Source organism: Myxine glutinosa, chromosome 7 (genome assembly GCF_964187855.1).
Source record: "Myxine glutinosa chromosome 7, kmMyxGlut1.1, whole genome shotgun sequence".
NCBI lineage: Eukaryota > Metazoa > Chordata > Myxini > Myxiniformes > Myxinidae > Myxine > Myxine glutinosa.
In genome coordinates, this window is record NC_136267.1 from 124,734,811 (window position 1) to 124,752,035 (window position 17,225).

The 17,225-nt window shown below is 45.3% G+C and overlaps 2 protein-coding genes across 2 annotated transcripts in view; both read left to right on the top strand.

Annotated features, from left to right (window-relative positions):
• The window catches only part of LOC137417127 (TGF-beta receptor type-1), a 79,612-nt gene extending 67,594 nt beyond the window's left edge, over positions 1 to 12,018 (top strand). Inside the window, exons 6-9 of the mRNA XM_068102908.2 lie at positions 1,853 to 2,009; positions 9,896 to 10,020; positions 10,965 to 11,095; positions 11,313 to 12,018. Of these exons, the coding sequence (XP_067959009.1) occupies positions 1,853 to 2,009; positions 9,896 to 10,020; positions 10,965 to 11,095; positions 11,313 to 11,429 (530 nt within the window). The 3' untranslated portion in view covers positions 11,430 to 12,018. The remainder of the gene's footprint in view (positions 1 to 1,852; positions 2,010 to 9,895; positions 10,021 to 10,964; positions 11,096 to 11,312) is intronic.
• DCAF17 (DDB1 and CUL4 associated factor 17) overlaps positions 11,747 to 17,225 on the top strand; it is a 112,817-nt gene continuing 107,338 nt past the window's right edge. Inside the window, exon 1 of the mRNA XM_068102900.2 lies at positions 11,747 to 11,769. The gene's annotated coding sequence lies outside the window, so the exon portion shown is untranslated. The remainder of the gene's footprint in view (positions 11,770 to 17,225) is intronic.

Here is a 17,225-nt window from a genome sequence, read left to right on the forward strand (position 1 = left end):
GTTCTCCCCTATGGGCCGGTGCTCCTGCCTCACACCTAGCTCGGCTCCACGCTGTTGAAACCAAAGCTTTCAGAATTATTGGAATCTCCCGCGATGAAGCTATCTCTGAGGGCCTTTCACTCACTCACCGCAGGCAGGTAGGTGGTCTTTCTGTCTTCTACCGACTCCTCTCCGGCCTTGCACCCCCAGCTCTCTCTGTGCTCTGTCCCCCAAATATTCCTACAGGTCGCTCAAGATCTGCCAGCAACCCTCTGATGGTTAAACTGCCGAAATCTCGGCTCTCCGCTCACCTTCACTCTTTCATTCCTCTTTTCTCCCGCCTCTGGAACAAACTCCCTCACTCCCTTCAATCCCACTCCTCCCTCCAGGTCTTTAAAACAGCTGTTCACCACCATCTCTTATCTTCCCCCATCCAAAACCTTGATCTTTTCTACCCCCGCTAATTCACCCCAGATCCACCTTATTTGAAATTCCAACTTCTTTCCTGGAAGTCCTGGCAGTGTCCATATGTTTTATACCTCTCCCACTGCCCCCTACCCACGCCCGCCCCCCCCCAAAGCCCTCGCCCTCTCTCAGATCTCTCGATGTCTCCATGTCTCTCGGTCCCTGCTCTCAAATGTTGTGTTTGTGTCCTTCCCCCTCTCTCCCCATCTTGTCTACCGCTCCCTATGTTATATGTTTTATGTGTCGGTTTGTCTTTCTGTGTAATTAATGTTCGCTCTTTCACGAGCCTCGATCTTGTATACAACAACAACAACAACAACAACAACAACAACAACAAAAAAAAACAAAAAAAAAAAACAAACAAAAAAAAAAAAACTACAAACCCCGTGTGAGTGTGTCTGAGAGTGTGACAGGCCCGTTTGTCCAGGGATAAGTTAAGACTGTATAAGGCTGCACTGTGTGTTCTTCTTCTTCCTTATTGTACAAAGTGTAAATAAATTGTGTTATTCCTTTTCTTCCCAAATTCGACCGTTTCAGTCATTTCCTTCATTGGGTAAGCGTGGCACGATTACGAACCGCTTGGATCGGGTTTAGTCCTTGATAACGGCTCGGGTCACGGGTCGCTACCGCTCGGCGTTTCCACTAACACCCGTGATTCGGGCGGGGCTTATTTCCTCGTTTCGGGTCAGCGTTAGTACTTGGGTAATAGTGAATTCATAGTCCTAACACCCTATCTAACACTGTCCGGGAAGGACGTCATAGGTCCCGGGTCCCGTCGGCTAGTAAAAGACAAGGGGACTAATCCCCCCTTGGTAAGGGGAAGGCCGACGCTGAGAACCGCAACAATACGTTTTATTGTGTGTGGTGCGGCTTGACAGTGGTTGCAGGTGTCGTCAGTGGTGTCGTCGAGTCTATGTTTGTCGTTTAAAAGTTGTGGGTGGTGTTCACAGCGAAGGCGTGAAAGGTGAACACAATCAGACCTGGGGAATCCAACTTGATGTAGAATCTGCTGAAAGAAATGAGTCGATTTGACAGGAAGTTTGTTTCTACACTTTAGAGAGGAAATGTAGTGATCGCGTGGCCAGAAGTGTTTTTTCCCACGTGCTATAAGCCTCTTGGAGTGGTCATACTTGGTGGGTCATGATGTCTAAACAACATCGTTGATCTTGGTTTGATAATGAGCTCTATAAGTGAACTGAGCTTAAGGTGAAGGAAGGTTCACCTTTACCCTCACACAAGCAAAGTCATCCTTGTTTCTGCTTTGCTCAAATTTGTTGTTGGATGTTAAAAGATCCATAATGTGATGTCATTGATGTTGTTTGTGCATGTTTGCTTAACGCAGCGGTGGTAATGAAGCACAAGGGTAAAGATCAAACAGTTGTACAGCACTGCATTTCTCCTTGTACAGGAAAACCAGCCATTGCACATCGGGACCTAAAGTCGAAAAACATTCTGGTAAAGAAGAATTGTGCGTGTGCCATCGCTGACCTTGGTTTAGCTGTGAGACACGACTCTGCCACAGACAGCATTAACATTGCACCCAACAATCGGGTTGGCACAAAACGGTGAGTTATTCTGCTAGCAATCTTTTGTCCCTATAAGTCATGGTGTTGATGGCTCGGAGTCATCCCCTACCACATATTAAGTGAATATTTGTTTTTTGTTGCATGGCGTGGCTCACGGCACATTAATTAATGGGGGTCGTCGTACCTTGGCATACCCAATATCCATGCAAGGCTATCACTTGTTTCCACCTCGCCCAGTTATTGATCTCACCTGGCCCAGGTCGTCTTGTAGTTTTCTGCAGTTTCAGCAATCCCGTTATCAACAGCCACATGGAATCCTGCTCAACAAAATACCGCAAATTTGAATGGATAAGCTGAAGTTTTGAGCAATTTCCATATGACAATTCCATATGATTTCCAATTTCCATATGCCATTATTTTATTATGTGGCAAGAGCTCATTTGTCTCTTCAAATTGGTGTCAATTTTTTGCTTATGTTTTCGAGCACTTTAACATTCAGATGTATAGATTTTTGAATTGGCACGTTTTTATTTGGATGATCGTTGTACAATGTTTATTTTTTTATTTTTTTTTGTTTTTTTTGGTATACAGAGTCGAGGCTCGTGAAAGAGCTAACATTTATCAAACAAACAAGCAAACAAAGTATATAAAAAGGGGAGCGGTCGACAAGATGGGGAGAGAAGGGGAGGAAGCACACAAACACAACATTTGAGAGCAGGGACATCGGGAGATGTTTTTGGAGGGAGAGGGCCTGGGGGGAGGCAGGATAGGTATAAAACGCAAGGACACCAAGGACTTCCAGGAAAGAAGTCAAAAGTCACCTCAAAAAAGTGGATTTGGGGTGAAATTAGCGGGGGTAGAAAAGATCAAGGTTTTGGATTGGGGAAGATAAGCGATGGTGGTGAACAGCCGTTTTAAAGACCTGGAGGGAAGAGTGGGATTGAATAGAGTGAGGGAGTTTGTTCCAGAGGTGGGAGAAAAGAGGAATGAAGGAGTGAAGGTGAGCAGAGAGTCTTGATTTTGGCAGTTTAACCATAAGAGGGTTGCAGGCAGATCTTGTGCGACCTGCAGGAATATTTGGGGGACAGAGCCCAGAGAGAGCTGGGGGAGCAAGGCCGGAGAGGAGTCGGTAGAAGACGGAAAGGCCACCAACCTGCCTGCGGTGATTAAGTGAAAGGCCCTCGGAGATAGCGTCATCGCGGGAGATTCCAATGATTCTGAATGCTTTGGTTTCAACAGCGTGAAGACGAGCTAGGTGTGAGGCAGGAGCACCAGCCCAGAGGGGGGAGCAGTACTCCATTGAGCTGCAGATGAAAGCCTTGTATGTGGTGAGGAGCTCAGGTGTGCCAAGGAAGGACTTCGCACGACGGAGGATGCCCAGTCAGCGACTGGCTTTGGAGGCCAGCTTGGAAATGTGGTTTTCCCAGGAAAGATCATGGCAGATAGTGAGACCCAAAAGCTTGAGTGACAGAACTTCTTGGAGAGGATTATTCAGAAAGTAGATGGGAGGGTTGTCCAGTCGGTCTTTTCGGAGAGACATGGTAAGAGTGTGAGATTTGTCAGGATTGAAAGACATGTTCCACTTGTTTGCCCAGTCTGTGATTTTGTCCAGGTCTGCAGAGAGTGTGGAGGCTGCAGACTGCCGATCTGAGGGATGAGGAATGGAGCGGCAGAGAGTGGAGTCATCAGCAAAGAGATGGAGAGGATTTTCAAGAGAGTCAGAGAGATCATTGATGAAGACCAGAAAAAGCACAGGACCCAGAACACTGCCTTGGGGAACTCCAGCCTGAACAGGAAGAGGAGATGAGAGAAACACATTCAGGGCCACACGTTGACTACGACTAGAGAGGAAGTCCACCAGCCATGCGTGGAGATTTCCATGGATACCAAAGGAGGAGAGTTTGGTGAGCAGAGCGGGGTGCCAGACCGTATCGAAGGCACGTGATATGTCGAGGGAGACAGCTCTAATTTCCTGTTTGGCATTGAGGACCTCCATCCATCATTGAGACAGCAGAAGCAGCATGTCCAGAGTAGAGTGACCTGGTCTGAAACCAACTTGATGATCAGAGATCAAGCCCTTGGAGAAGAGGAAAGATTTCATATCCGAAGCAATGATGGATTCCATGACTTTGCTGATAATTGGGAGAAGGCTGATTGGTCTGTAGTTACTAGGATCTGTTTTTGCACCTTTTTGTGCAAAGCGGTGATGTTGGCTGATTTCCAAGCAGATGGCAGTTGACCTTGAGCAAAAGAGAGGGTGAAGAGAACAGAGAGAGGGAGTGAAAGAGCGGAAGAACAGGATTTTAGGACCCGTGGGCTGATGCCGTCAGGTCCAGTTGCAGAATCAGAGTCGAGGGTTGACAGAAACTTTTCCACCTTCTCAGGAGGAAAGGACACGGAGTCAATGAGCAGCTGGGTACGACTGTGTATGGTGGGTACAGAGAGGGATGGGTTTGGGACACAATATTTAGAGGCAAACACAGAGTTGAGGCATTCAGCTTTTTCTCGTGCGGAGTCAGCTGTGTAGCCGTTTGAGGTAAGGGAGGGGATGGAGGGGGAACAAACACCAGAAACAGATTTGACCAGACGCCACCAGGATTTGGAAGAGGGAGACAGATAAGAGAGTTTGGTCTTGAGAACGGAGAGATATTGTTTCCTGGCTCTCCTGAGGGTGGACACACTTGTTTCGGGCTTTGTGAAAGGAAATGAGATTTCCTTCCGTTGGATTTGCTTTCCAGGAGGCGAAGGCAAGTTGTTTCTGGGTAACTGCCTCACCACAGGATTCCGTGAACCATGGATGGGAGGAAGGGTATGACAACTGAAGACGAGAAGGGATAAATCTGTGCATGAGAGAGAGCAATTTACTTTGGAAGAATTCCCAGGATGAGTTGATGTCAGAGGTGGTAGAGATGGGAGACCAGTCCAGATGATTGATGGCTGCTTGAAGACCGTGCCAGTTGGCCTGAGTGAAGTGAAATCAATCTGGGTTGGTCTTTTATGGATTCGTTTCCATTAAAGTATTTTGATGCAAAAAATATAAAGAAAAACGTACATGTTCACAAGACTTTTGAGCAACAGAGCAGGGGTCCATTTTTACCCTTTACCCAGAGAGTTCATTTTTACCCTCACCAGAGGAGGAGGAGTTCATTTTTACCCTTTACCCAGAGAGTTCATTTTTACCCTCACCAGAGGAGGAGTTCATTTTTACCCCCACCAAAGGAGGGGTTCAAATTTACCCTATACCCACAGGGGTTCATTTTTACCCTCACCAGAGGATGTTTATTTTTACCCTCACCAGAGGAGGAGTTCATTTTTACCCCCACCAAAGGAGAGTTTCATTTTTATCCTTTACCCAGAGGGGGTTCATTTTTATCCCTTATCAGAGAAGTTCATTTTTACCCCTTATCAGAGGAGGAGTTCATTTTTACCCTCACCGGAGGAGGAGTTCATTTTTACCCCCACCAAAGGAGGGGTTCGATTTTACCCTTTACCCAGAGGGGGTTCATTTATATCCTCACCAGAGGATGGGTTCATTTTTACCCCTTATCAGAGGAGGAGTTCATTTTTACCCTCACTGGAGAAGTGGTTCATTTTTACCCCTCACTCGGAGGGGTTCATTTTTACCCCTTATCAGAGGAGGAGTTCATTTTTACCCTCACCGGAGGAGTTCATTTTTACCCTCACCGGATGAGGGGTTCATTTTTACCCTCACCGGAGGAAGGGTTCATTTTATCCTCACTGGAGGAATTGTTCATTTTTACCCCGCTCCGGAGGAGGAGTTCATTTTTACTGCTCACCGGTCGGAGGAGGGGTTCATTTTTACCCCTCACATGGACGGGGTTTTTATTATTATTATTATTTTTTTTTGGATACTGAATCGAGGTTCGTGAAAGAGCTGACATTTACTTCACAAACAAATCAACCAGACAAACAAAATATATAAAAAGAGGGAGCGGAAGACAAGAGAAGGGGAAGCACACAAACACTTGAGAGCACACAACATTTAAGAGCAGGGAAATGTGTGGGCGGGAGAGGGCTTGGGGGGAGGAGGCGTGGGAAGGGGGGGGGGGGGTGGGAGAAGTGTAAAACACAAGGACACCAAGGACTTCCAGGACAGAAGTTGGTATTTCAAAAAACTGGAACTGGGGTGAAATTAGCGGGGATAGAAAAGATCAAGGCTTTGGATGGGGGAAGATAAGAGATGGTGGTGAACAGCTGTTTTAAAGACCTGGAGGGTGGAGTGGGATTGAAGAGAGTGAGGGAGTTTGTTCCAGAGGCGGGAGAAAAGAGGAATGACGGAGTGAAGGTGAGCAGAGAGTCTTGATTTTGGCAGTTTAACCATAAGAGGGTTGCAGGCAGATCTTGTGCGACCTGTAGGAATATTTGTGGGACAGAGCCCAGAGAGAGCTGGGGGGGCAAGGCAAGAGAGTCGTCGGTAGAAGACGGAAAGACCACCAACCTGCCTGCGGTGAGTGAGTGAGAGGCCCTTGGAGTTAGCTTCATCGCGGGAGATTCCAATGATTCTGAATGCTTTGGTTTCAACAGCGTGAAGACGAGCTAGGTGTGAGGCAGGAGCACCAGCCCAGAGGGGAGAGCAGTATTCCATTGAGCTGCGGATGAAAGCCTTGTATGTGGTGAGGAGCTCAGGTGTGCCAAGGAAGGACTTCGCACGACGGAGGATGTCGGGTTCATTTTTACTCCTCACCCGGAGGAGTTCATTTTTATCCTCACCGGAGGAATTGTTCATTTTTACCCCTCACCGGAGGAGGGTTTCATTTTTACCCCTTACCCGTAGGGATTCAGTTTTAGCTCACTTGGAATGAAGTTCAGGGGAGCTTGAGGTTATGCAATGGCGCGTCATCAATTCGTCAGTCCGTCAGTCCGTAAACACTTGCAAATTCTTCTCCGAAACCACTGATGGGATTTTGACCATATATGGCACAAATGATATTTGTTGTGTGACTAAAGTTTGTTCACGGCATTAAAAGAATCGGGGTCTAAGGAGGTTTACCGGGGGTCAAAGTGGACCCAGATTTGACCCCCCAAAATAGGAATTTGCTTTTTCCTCTGAAACTACACACACGATTTCGATGAAACTTTACCACAACCTTCATCACCCGTGATGTACCAAAATTTGTTTACGGCACTAAGAAAATCGAAGTCTAAGGGGGCAAATGGGGGGTCAAAGTGGGTCCAGGTTTGACCCCCCCTAAATAGATATTTACTTTCTTCTCTGAAACTACACACATGATTTCGATGAAACCTGACCACAACCATCACCACCCGTGTTGTACCAAATTTTATTCACGGCATTGAAAAAAATCCGGTCCTGAGGGGGTAGACGGTGGGGGTAGAGGGGAAGGGGGGTGGCGGGGGAGGGGGGGTTTCGGTTGCTCTCCAAAATAGGTATATTTTTTGTTTGTTTGTTTGTTTAAAGTCTTATGATTATGTTATTATGATTCGACATGCTACCCTGTCTTCTAGAAACCATTGAAATTAGTTTAAAATACTTTGCCAGTTTTACCCTCACCTATACCTAGTGAGGTAGTATACTATTTATTCTACCAGTGAGCGCCAGGCGTATTGCCCCTATGTTTACCCTCACCGGAGAAGGGGTTCATTTTTATCCTCACCAGTGCTGGGGTTCGAAAGTGTTTGCACTACGTGACGTCAAACTTGACATCAATGAGTTGAAAAACATGACATACAACTTCCGAGCAGATTTGATAATCTGATTGTTATTAAAACTATCATTATTCTGATCGTTATTCTGCAGGGGCATTACCTTACCTTACCATACCATGGCCTTACCCTCCTGTCACCTAAGACTCGAGATTAAGATCATTATCAAGGTGAGATCATTGAGGTCATCAGACCATATCTCAAACATTAGATAAGATCATTGAGATAGAAATAGTTCCTGAACCACTGGTGGGAAAGATATCGTCGAAATGACCATGTTCAAAGGTCAAGTTTCTCTCAATGTTCGTCATACCTGTCAGGCTACCGCCTGACGCCTTATTGTTAGTCTGTATGTTTGTCTGTCAATTGCCCACAGGTCACAATTCTAAACCAGTCATCATGAAACTTTACCACGTCGTAGAGGTAGTCACAACTGAGAAGCCTATTGATTTTGAGGTCAAAGGTCAACTCAAGGTCGAACTTCCAAAATCATCAATTTTCATCCGATTGACCTGAGCTTTGATTAAGATCGTCAATTTTAATATTGATGAAATGGACAATTGGATGTATCCATGGCATCTTTTTTGGAGTGGGGGGGGGGGGGGGGGGGTTGGACGGGAGGGGATAGTGGATTTTGCAAGTATCGTGGTTCTGCACGACATTTTTCTTGTTTTGTTGTTCATCTGCACACATTATGGTAAGTAGGCCACAAATGCACCGAGTGGTAGCCGGTAGTACCAGTAGTACTGCCAGTAGTCGTAGAGTAGTAGTCTATTTTTTTTTCAACTGAGTGTCTGTTAGGTATATATAATTAGAATGTGAGTACATCTATAAAATATGTACTATACATCCAGACAAAACAAGTTCTGGTGAGGGTCTGCAATCGTTGATTGCTCTTTTTTATTTATATTTATTTTTTTGGCTCACCCGAAGGGTTTGCGAGAATATTTGTGCATACGAGTGTGTGGCTATATATACTCAGAGGCAAAAGTTATTGTGACATGGAATTTTTTCATTGGTAATCTTGTGAATGAATTTTTGGATTTGAACCAGAGAAAGAGTGTGTTAAAATGGTCGAAGAAACGCAACCAAGCAGTTGTTGTTCGAATTGCACGAAATTTGCAAGAAGCATGACATATTCGAGAAAAATGGCCAGCAATGTTCACTTTAAAAGGCCAGACAACCAGACGCTTATCATTTCCACTCAATGCAGTCTTAAGAAGTGCAGAAGTCAGAAAAACACCTCTATTCATCGTTCTGGAACAAGTTCGACATACCACGCCTCGGGGAAAATGACAGATGGAGAGCTATAGGTATGCTTCAGTCTGGTACCTCGCAGCGTGATGTTGCTCGTCGATTCAACATCCATAGAAACACCATTTGGCACAGCTTCACCGAGCTGACGGTAGGACACGTGTCTACAGGTGCACAGGTGAACGTTACATCAGGCCATGTGTTCTGGAAGGGGATCATTTTGGAGGTGGGGGCATTATGATCTGGGGTGGGATAACAGCTGCAGCAAGAACGCCAATGATTGTGATTGAGGGGAACTTGAATGCTGTGAGGTACCGAGACGAGATTTTGCAAATGGCCGCTTTACCGTTTTTGCAACAGAACGGCCCTGGAGTGACGTTTCAACACGATAATGCCAGACCACACATTGCTCGAGTTGTACAGCAGTATCTTAATCAGAACAATGTTAATGTGTTACCCTGGCCTGCAAGATCCCCTGATTTGTTACCCATTGAACACGTCTGGGATGAAATGGAGCGACGTTTACGACGTCATCCGAATCCTCCAAAAACGCTGCAGGAACTCCACCAAATCCTTCCTCGGATATGGAATGATCTTCCCAAGGACTTTCATCGACGTTTAGTGGCCTCAATGAGGCGAAGGTGCCAGGCCTGCATCAATGCACAAGGTGGACACACTCGCTACTGACTGTGTGAACTTGCTTGTGAACCCCCTCTTGTGTTGTGGCTCATTTGCATATGCCAGGTTCTTATGGACTGTTGATCGTTACCATACCTTGAAACATTTGTCTTTCCATGTAATAACATTTCATTCGCGGCAGTAAAAGTTTAACACTGATTCTGTTTGTTGTTTGTGTGTCACAATAACTTTTGCCTTTGAGTATATTATCGCTTTAATTAATTATTTATTTAACAGATTTCCTTCTGGTCGCTGTCGTTTTTAGCTTGATGATAATCGAACTAACATGATGTGTGTGTGTGTCTGTGCAGGTATATGGCACCAGAAGTTCTGGATGACACCATAAACATGAAACACTTTGACTCTTTCAAGCGTGCTGACGTGTATGCCATGGGCTTGGTCTTTTGGGAGATTGCTCGCCGCTGCATCGATGGAGGTCTGTACTGTGCTGTGATGGTGGTAGTGTTGTTGCTTTTATGATGAGGCTTGGTAGTGTCGTAAATATAAGATGCTGCGTGGTTTGTACAATGCTTTAGTCCATGATATTGTTGCGCTATTGCCCTCGGTTAGTACCGTGGGATCGCGGATGGCCAACACTCAATGCAAGAGATGGGTAACATTGCAACGTCCATCCCAGGGACGGCACTAGTTTTGATGCAATGCCCTGCCCGGGAAGTTCCAAACCAGGACTAAACCGCTCGGAGGCGAGTGCGCTTTGTCTGTGTCGTCGTGTCGGACTATATGAATACTAGACCATTAATTTTGAAATTTGCTGCAGATGTGTTGACCAGTTGATGCTGTTCATGACGACGCTAAGCTTATGATCGCCGATATAAGATCCAAACTTGTATAAATGTCTGCCAAATAAGCTCTTGACCTGGCAAGTACTCCAGTAATGCCTTGTGCTATCAAAGGCACCTTTAATGTCGGGCACATCAACTGTAGCTTCTTCTCTTTGGTGTCCTGACCAACGCATGTGAGAAGGTTGGTGGTGCTGTGCTCTAAAACCAAAATGGCGGTCATCAATGAGAGCACAGCTACTAGTCAACAACGTTTGATATTGTTTGGGCAGCAAAGCAAGGAAACTGGTCTGTGATGCTCACACGCACATGTCTATTTACAGTGTACAAGCTGGAATTCCTTGGGTCTCTCTTCCCATTTTGGGAGACAAAAATAACTCCACGTGGAACAAATGCAAAATAGATTGATTGGTCTGACGCGTAAATAGATTGGGATCCTTGCTCTGACACACAAATTCCTAATTTAATTGGTTCTTTGTACTGAATCGAGTGGGGATTATAAAACAAAAAACAAATTATTCTGTCCATTGCCATCCCCCACACACCCCATTCCCATTTTGATCCCACTTACTAATCACAGGTCTTCCAGAGGAATACCAGCTTCCTTACCACGAGTGTGTGCCATCGGATCCTTCAGTGGAGGAGATGCGTCGTGTCGTGTGTGATCAAAAGCTTCGGCCAACCATTCCAGCTCGCTGGCACAGCTGCAAAGTAAGTAGAATGGAAGAACCTCGTTGAGCAACTTGTTGTAGCACTGCAGCTACCTGTGGGTGTGTGATTGTGTAGGTGGATTGGAAGAACCTCATCAAGCAACATAGAGTAGTGCTGCAGCTAGATAGCTCGATGTATAGATGATACTTGTTTTGTTTTTCCTAATTGAAGGTGGTGGAGAAATGACTGCAATTGTTTCTCCCCAACTTGCACCCAGACTCTGCACAGGGTTTTAAAGATAATGCAGGAATGCTGGTACCAAAATGCTGCCGCACGACTTACTGCACTGCGTGTCAAGAAGTCACTGGCACAGCTCAGGCCTGCGCTCACATAATCCACAAACGAACTTCTGGTTGGAGCCTGCCGAGGAAAGCTTTGTGTAATCCATGTTGCTTTATTGACTTGTGGCTACCAAAGGCAAAATGATAAACTCATTTGACGTTTGACCCAAGATGATCCGTTTCGAGCTTTCTCTTTCAGGTCTTTGCTTTTCCACTCTGTCGTGCATTTTCCTCATTTCAGACTTTCCTTGAAAGTCAGTTCCTCCTGATGCACAAAAGAGCCCTTTATTTTGCAAAAGAGCCCTTTCTTTTTGTTGTTTCTTTGGCAGCATCCTGTTCATCACAGATCTTGAGGCGTAGGCAGCGCATCTTCAAGCGATGCCTCACGGTTATGTGAGTTGATTATGGATGCTTCAGTTAGTCCTGTGAACTCTGTGTCCGCACTGTACATGTAACACGGCAGAGGAGGGACATTGTTTCAAATTATTTGTGGCTTTTCAGAAAGAAGAAAGCTCGCAGATGTGTTTCAGCATGTCATGAATTGGTGCAGTTGGATTGCTCATTGTATTTGAGAAATTTATACTGTGCACAACAAGTTTAACACTTTATTTAAAATATTGTGATAAATAAGTTGTAATCATGTCTCTGCAGCATTTTCCAGGGATAGCATCATTCTCGCCCATGATTGGTCGTTAGTATGTGGGCATGGTCGATGCTTCTACGAGCTTTAGTAGAGCTCAGAGCGCCGGCCATGCAGAGTTGGTCTTCTATCATCGGCTCTTCCACGATCCTGGAACGGTGTTTAAAAATAACTTTACATACACCAAGGTGTGCTCCTGAAGGCTCTTTCATCAAACAAATGATGTTTCATGGTTAACATGAAATCCAAAAATACCCCCCCCCCCCCTCTCCCCCCAGGTTATCCTTGGTTAAATATAATTAATCCCATTCAGCACCACTCACAGCCCCTTTAATACCAAACAGCAACAGGGTCCTAAAGCAGCTCCGTGCTTTCAGTAGCACATAGTGACATCACATGGTGTCATTCGTTCACTCAGGATAAGTTTACCACATTTGATTCGTTCTTGCCAATTTTATTCATATATATATATATATATATATATATACACACACATACACATACACATACACATACACACACACGGAACCCGTTAATATGCGATCCATTAATATGCGATTTCGGATAGAACACGGTCGACCGTTGGTTCCCAAAAATTTTGATAAATCAGTAGGAAAAAATGACAATAATTGAGCATGTAGTACATTGTACATGGCAGCCGCCATCTTGATTTTTTTTTTTAAATCACGTGCGTAAAAGTTCGCTCTCATAACACCAACATAACGATCATAACACCTCTGGTTTACTTAACATTTCACAAGTTATTATTAATATGATATTGACACGAGTGTTTATCTACGTAAGCCGATTTAACCTTTCATCTCCACTGGCCGGCCCGGGAACTGCAAAGTGTCAAGACGCATTGACACCTGTCTCTCTCCCCGACTCATCTCAGTTAGTGCTTCCCACGCTCGCGCTGGAAGATAGGTAATACACGGTCTCACTTAGCACACGGTCGACTTTCCTGGCTCCCATGGATCGCATATTAACGGGTTCCGAGTGTGTATGTATATATATATAGTGCAATTGTAACTTTGAATATAACCCTAAATTGTGTGATGTCCCAAACTTTTGTGCACAGCATGATGTGCGGGGAGTCCATGCGTGCTTCAATTATGTATTAGCATCGTTAACAAATGGAAGTACAGTATTTTGAAATGGTCGAATTGGAGTTTGCATGTTATGGAGATCAGCACCTGCTGAGGATAGCTCATTGTTGCTCACACTGTCTATTGCCTCTCACATCCGCACTCGGACATGCTTGTCATTCAGGTTGACCTAATCCGACTGACGTATTACATTGTGTGTCCATTTGGAAATGTTCCGCTTTTACAGAAACAGCGAAATATCTGAAAAAGTGCATCCATGATAAGTCCATAAGCTTTGCTTTTATCTCTGTTTGTACAGTCGACTCGAGCCAATTTTGAATGCTCATCAATTCTTATCGAGCAATTCATATAGGTCCTCATTTTGATATGATCCGGAGTCCTTTTTAATTTTGAGATAGCACTTGCAACTATATAGCATTTAATGTACTCGGTCACACTGAATACTCAGTTGATGGTCGTACTCGGTCACATTGAATACTCGGTTGATGGTCGTACCCGGTTGTCCTTACTTGGGTACGTGGCAATTGAGATCCGCATCGATTTATTTTTGCTACTTCACTGTATATTGAGCTCCGCTCGGAGCTTCTCGCAACTCGTGATGACAATTGACATAGCAACACAACTGTAATGGTGCAATTGACTCTGCATTGTGGGTGTTATTTACTTGTAGCCAAACAAAATGGGCTTCTGTAGTTCGACATGGAGGAGAGAATGTTTCTGCAAACAGCACAAAAGGTGTATAATCTCAGTTGTGGAGGAGAGTTGTTAACTCCTTTTAGTTTCTTTTTTGTTTGTTTACATTTGGTTGTGTTGTCGTTTATCAATTCTATGCAGTTTTTCTTTGCATATTTGAGGTTCTTGGAAAAGCAGGATTGTGTTGGGGAGAAGGGGGTAATACACAGGTGATCAGAATGGTAGGTTGCTGGTCTGGCATGTATCGTGCCGATATTCACAAATTGTTGGAACGTGAAAGGGGTTTTGAAAAGGCTGGTTTAGCTGGCATTAGCAGAGATTATGGGTGGTGTGGTGGTGGTGGTGCTGCAGCAGACAGATGGTTGGTGATGATTGGCTGCTGTCTTGAAGTAGTGGAGAAAATGGTACTGTTAGTCGCAGAAAAAGGGGGACAAATGACTGAAAGTGAGCGAACATTTGCAGTTGTGAGGTGGAGTTTGCTGAATGACTGTGAAGCTGAGTGGGGACAAATGGCAAAGGGGGTGGTAGAGGGATCACAACACTGGCAGCCTAATGACTGCAATGGAGCAGTAGCAGGCCCAGGGGCCTAACTTTCTTGGTGGGAAATTCTGATGGTGTTCAACGCTTTGAATTTTATCGATTTCAGAAGTTGCATGTGGTTCTGGGGCATCAGGACAGGTGAAAGCAATAGTTCATAGCACTTAAACATATGCCTTGTGGCCAGTGAGCAGTTTTGGTGGAAAAGGGAGAGGTTTGCCCTGCGTAAAATACCTAACCTACAAAATCCAGCTTTGTGCTGGCATCAGTCACAGAAAAGGTTATGGTATGTTACTGTGTTGTCCAATCAGTTGAGACCAAGCCTGGTGTTGGCTTAGCGGTTAGGGTGCTGGCTTGGGATCCTAGGATCCTGAGTTTGAATCCCGGTCGATCGTTGAATTGACGCCAAGGGGGTTGACTCAGCCGGTCATCCTTCCACGTTCGGCAAATTGAGCACCAGCTCACTGGTGATTGGGGCATTGCATAAGCGGCACAAAAACGCGCTTCCAGAGAAATGATGCAACCAGCAGAAAACAGCAACAGTTGAGACCCAGGAGATTGAGGGATCGAACTTCCAAGGGTTTGCTGTGGAATTAGACGGGCAAGTTAGCAAGCTTGTTCTTCCAAAGATAATTATTAAGGGTCTGGGCATTCCTGGGATCGATTGCCATCTTCCACAAACTGGTCTGTTTCCCGATCTCCATGAGGTCTGAGACTTGGGAAATGATGGCTGCTGAGCTGTCTGATGGACGACTAACTGTTTTACCCTTTGTTGTGAGTCTCTTGAAAGACAATATGAACTTGCATGTCGTAAAACAAGCAAGGGAATCCTCTTAATACAGCACAAGGCTGTGGGGTAGCATTGTTGGCTGAGGGCATGGCTGTGCGGCTAGTGCAATGCTCTCTGTAGGTAGGGTAGGAATTTCTAATTTGTTCAGGGTACCAGCGATTGCTCGCCTACTCTTGATGAAGGACACTGTGGAATCTTTAACCACCACCACCAACTAATGCCGGAAGACGGAGTGCCCAGTTTAAGGTCCATCAAAGGGATGGCACACACATTGATGGACCACCTAGCCTGTGAAACACCGGGATGACCGTTTAAAGCTCGGTCGGGATTCAAACCCAGACTATACAGCTTGGAGGCGAGTGTGTGTACCTCTAGGCCATCCTGTCATTCAGCAAGGAATGCATGAAGAGGAAAGCAGAGAAACGCAATAATGTTCAAACGAGAGGGAAGGGTTAATGGAGGTAGAAAGATGGTGTGTCGGAATGAATAGTAACTTGAGGTGCTGACTTCCATGGAGGGAATAGTTTTGATTGAACTCCTTGGCGAACACCAGAAAATATATTTCGGAGCACTTAACCAGTTATATATAATATATCTTACCAATGTAGGTACGGTATTGATAAATGTATTTTGGACATGTTAAGATTATAGTTTAGATACCTGACGTGGAATTCCAGGTGGAAAAATGTGAAAGATTAATTTAACCAATATATTTTGGCAATAATTATGATTGGGCCGCCACTCCGCTTGATCTTAACTTCCCAATTTACCAGCATCATACAACAACAACAACATGCATTTTAAGGCCATTTTCCCTGCTAGAGCGGGGGTTAGCCTTGTGGTCCCCATGACAATCTTCTCCATTTTGCCCTATTTTCTGCATCTCTCCTTGTTAACCCCCTTGCCCGCATTTCTTTTTCCACCATCTTTAGCCAAGTCTTTCTCAGTCTTCCCCGTCCTCTACTTCCTTCTACATTCATTTCCATCACTCTTCTCAACCAGTCGCTTTCATCCTTCCTCAACACATGACCAAACCATCTCATCCTGTTTCTCTTCACAGCATCCATCACAGGCTCTATTCCCATCATCCTTCGCAATTCATCATTTGTCTTCCTCTCTCTCAACGATAACCTAGCTAAACCCGCTCTAACCCCGCTCTAGCCCCGCTCTAGCAGGGAAAATGGCCTTAAAATGCATGTTGTTGTTGTTGTTGTTGTTGTGTCCCTCAACGATACTCCGCACATCCACCGAACCATTCGCATTTCCACCCTTTCCAGCCTTCGTTGCTGCTCTACGTTCATTACCCATGTCTCGCTCCGATAAATCATAATACTTCTCACACATGCAGCATACACCTTTCCCTTCAGCTTCAACGACACTCCCCTCCTCATCAGCACGCCACTCAGTTCCCGAAACTTCTTCCATGCACATCTCACTCTTGCAACCGTTGCCGAGTCTGATCCACCTTCGACATTCAGCATGTCTCCGAGGTAGCAAAATGTTTTCACACCTTCCAGCTTCACGCCGTCTCCAAGATCCAACTCAACATTTCCTCCATCTGCAGCTCCCTCTGTGCACACCTTACATTTGAATGTAGCTGCCACACTGGTTAATGACCCTCTCAGACCACTACATTTTTGATGAACCCACTCAGTGCACATTGCACATTGAATGGAGTTCACTCCGACACCCTTCCTGCACACAGCACAGGGCCACTTCCCAGTTCTTTCCACCTCACCACATGCTTTACCACTTGCCATCACCTTCATCTTTCCTATATTCACCTTCAGACCTTTTGTCTCCATACATTCCTTCCACTTGTTCATCTTTTCCTTCAGTCCATCCATACTTTCCGCAATCAACACCAGATCATCTGCATACAACAACTCCCACGGTAAACTCTCCTTTACGTTCTGAGCCAGCACCTCCATCACAGCTGCAAATAGTAGTGGACTTAGTACCGACCCCTGATGCACTCCCACCTTCACCTCAAACTCACCACTGTTCCCGTCCTTCGTCCTTCCAGCTGTGCGCGCTCTTTTGTACATTGCCATCACTATTCTGATCAACCATTCCTCCA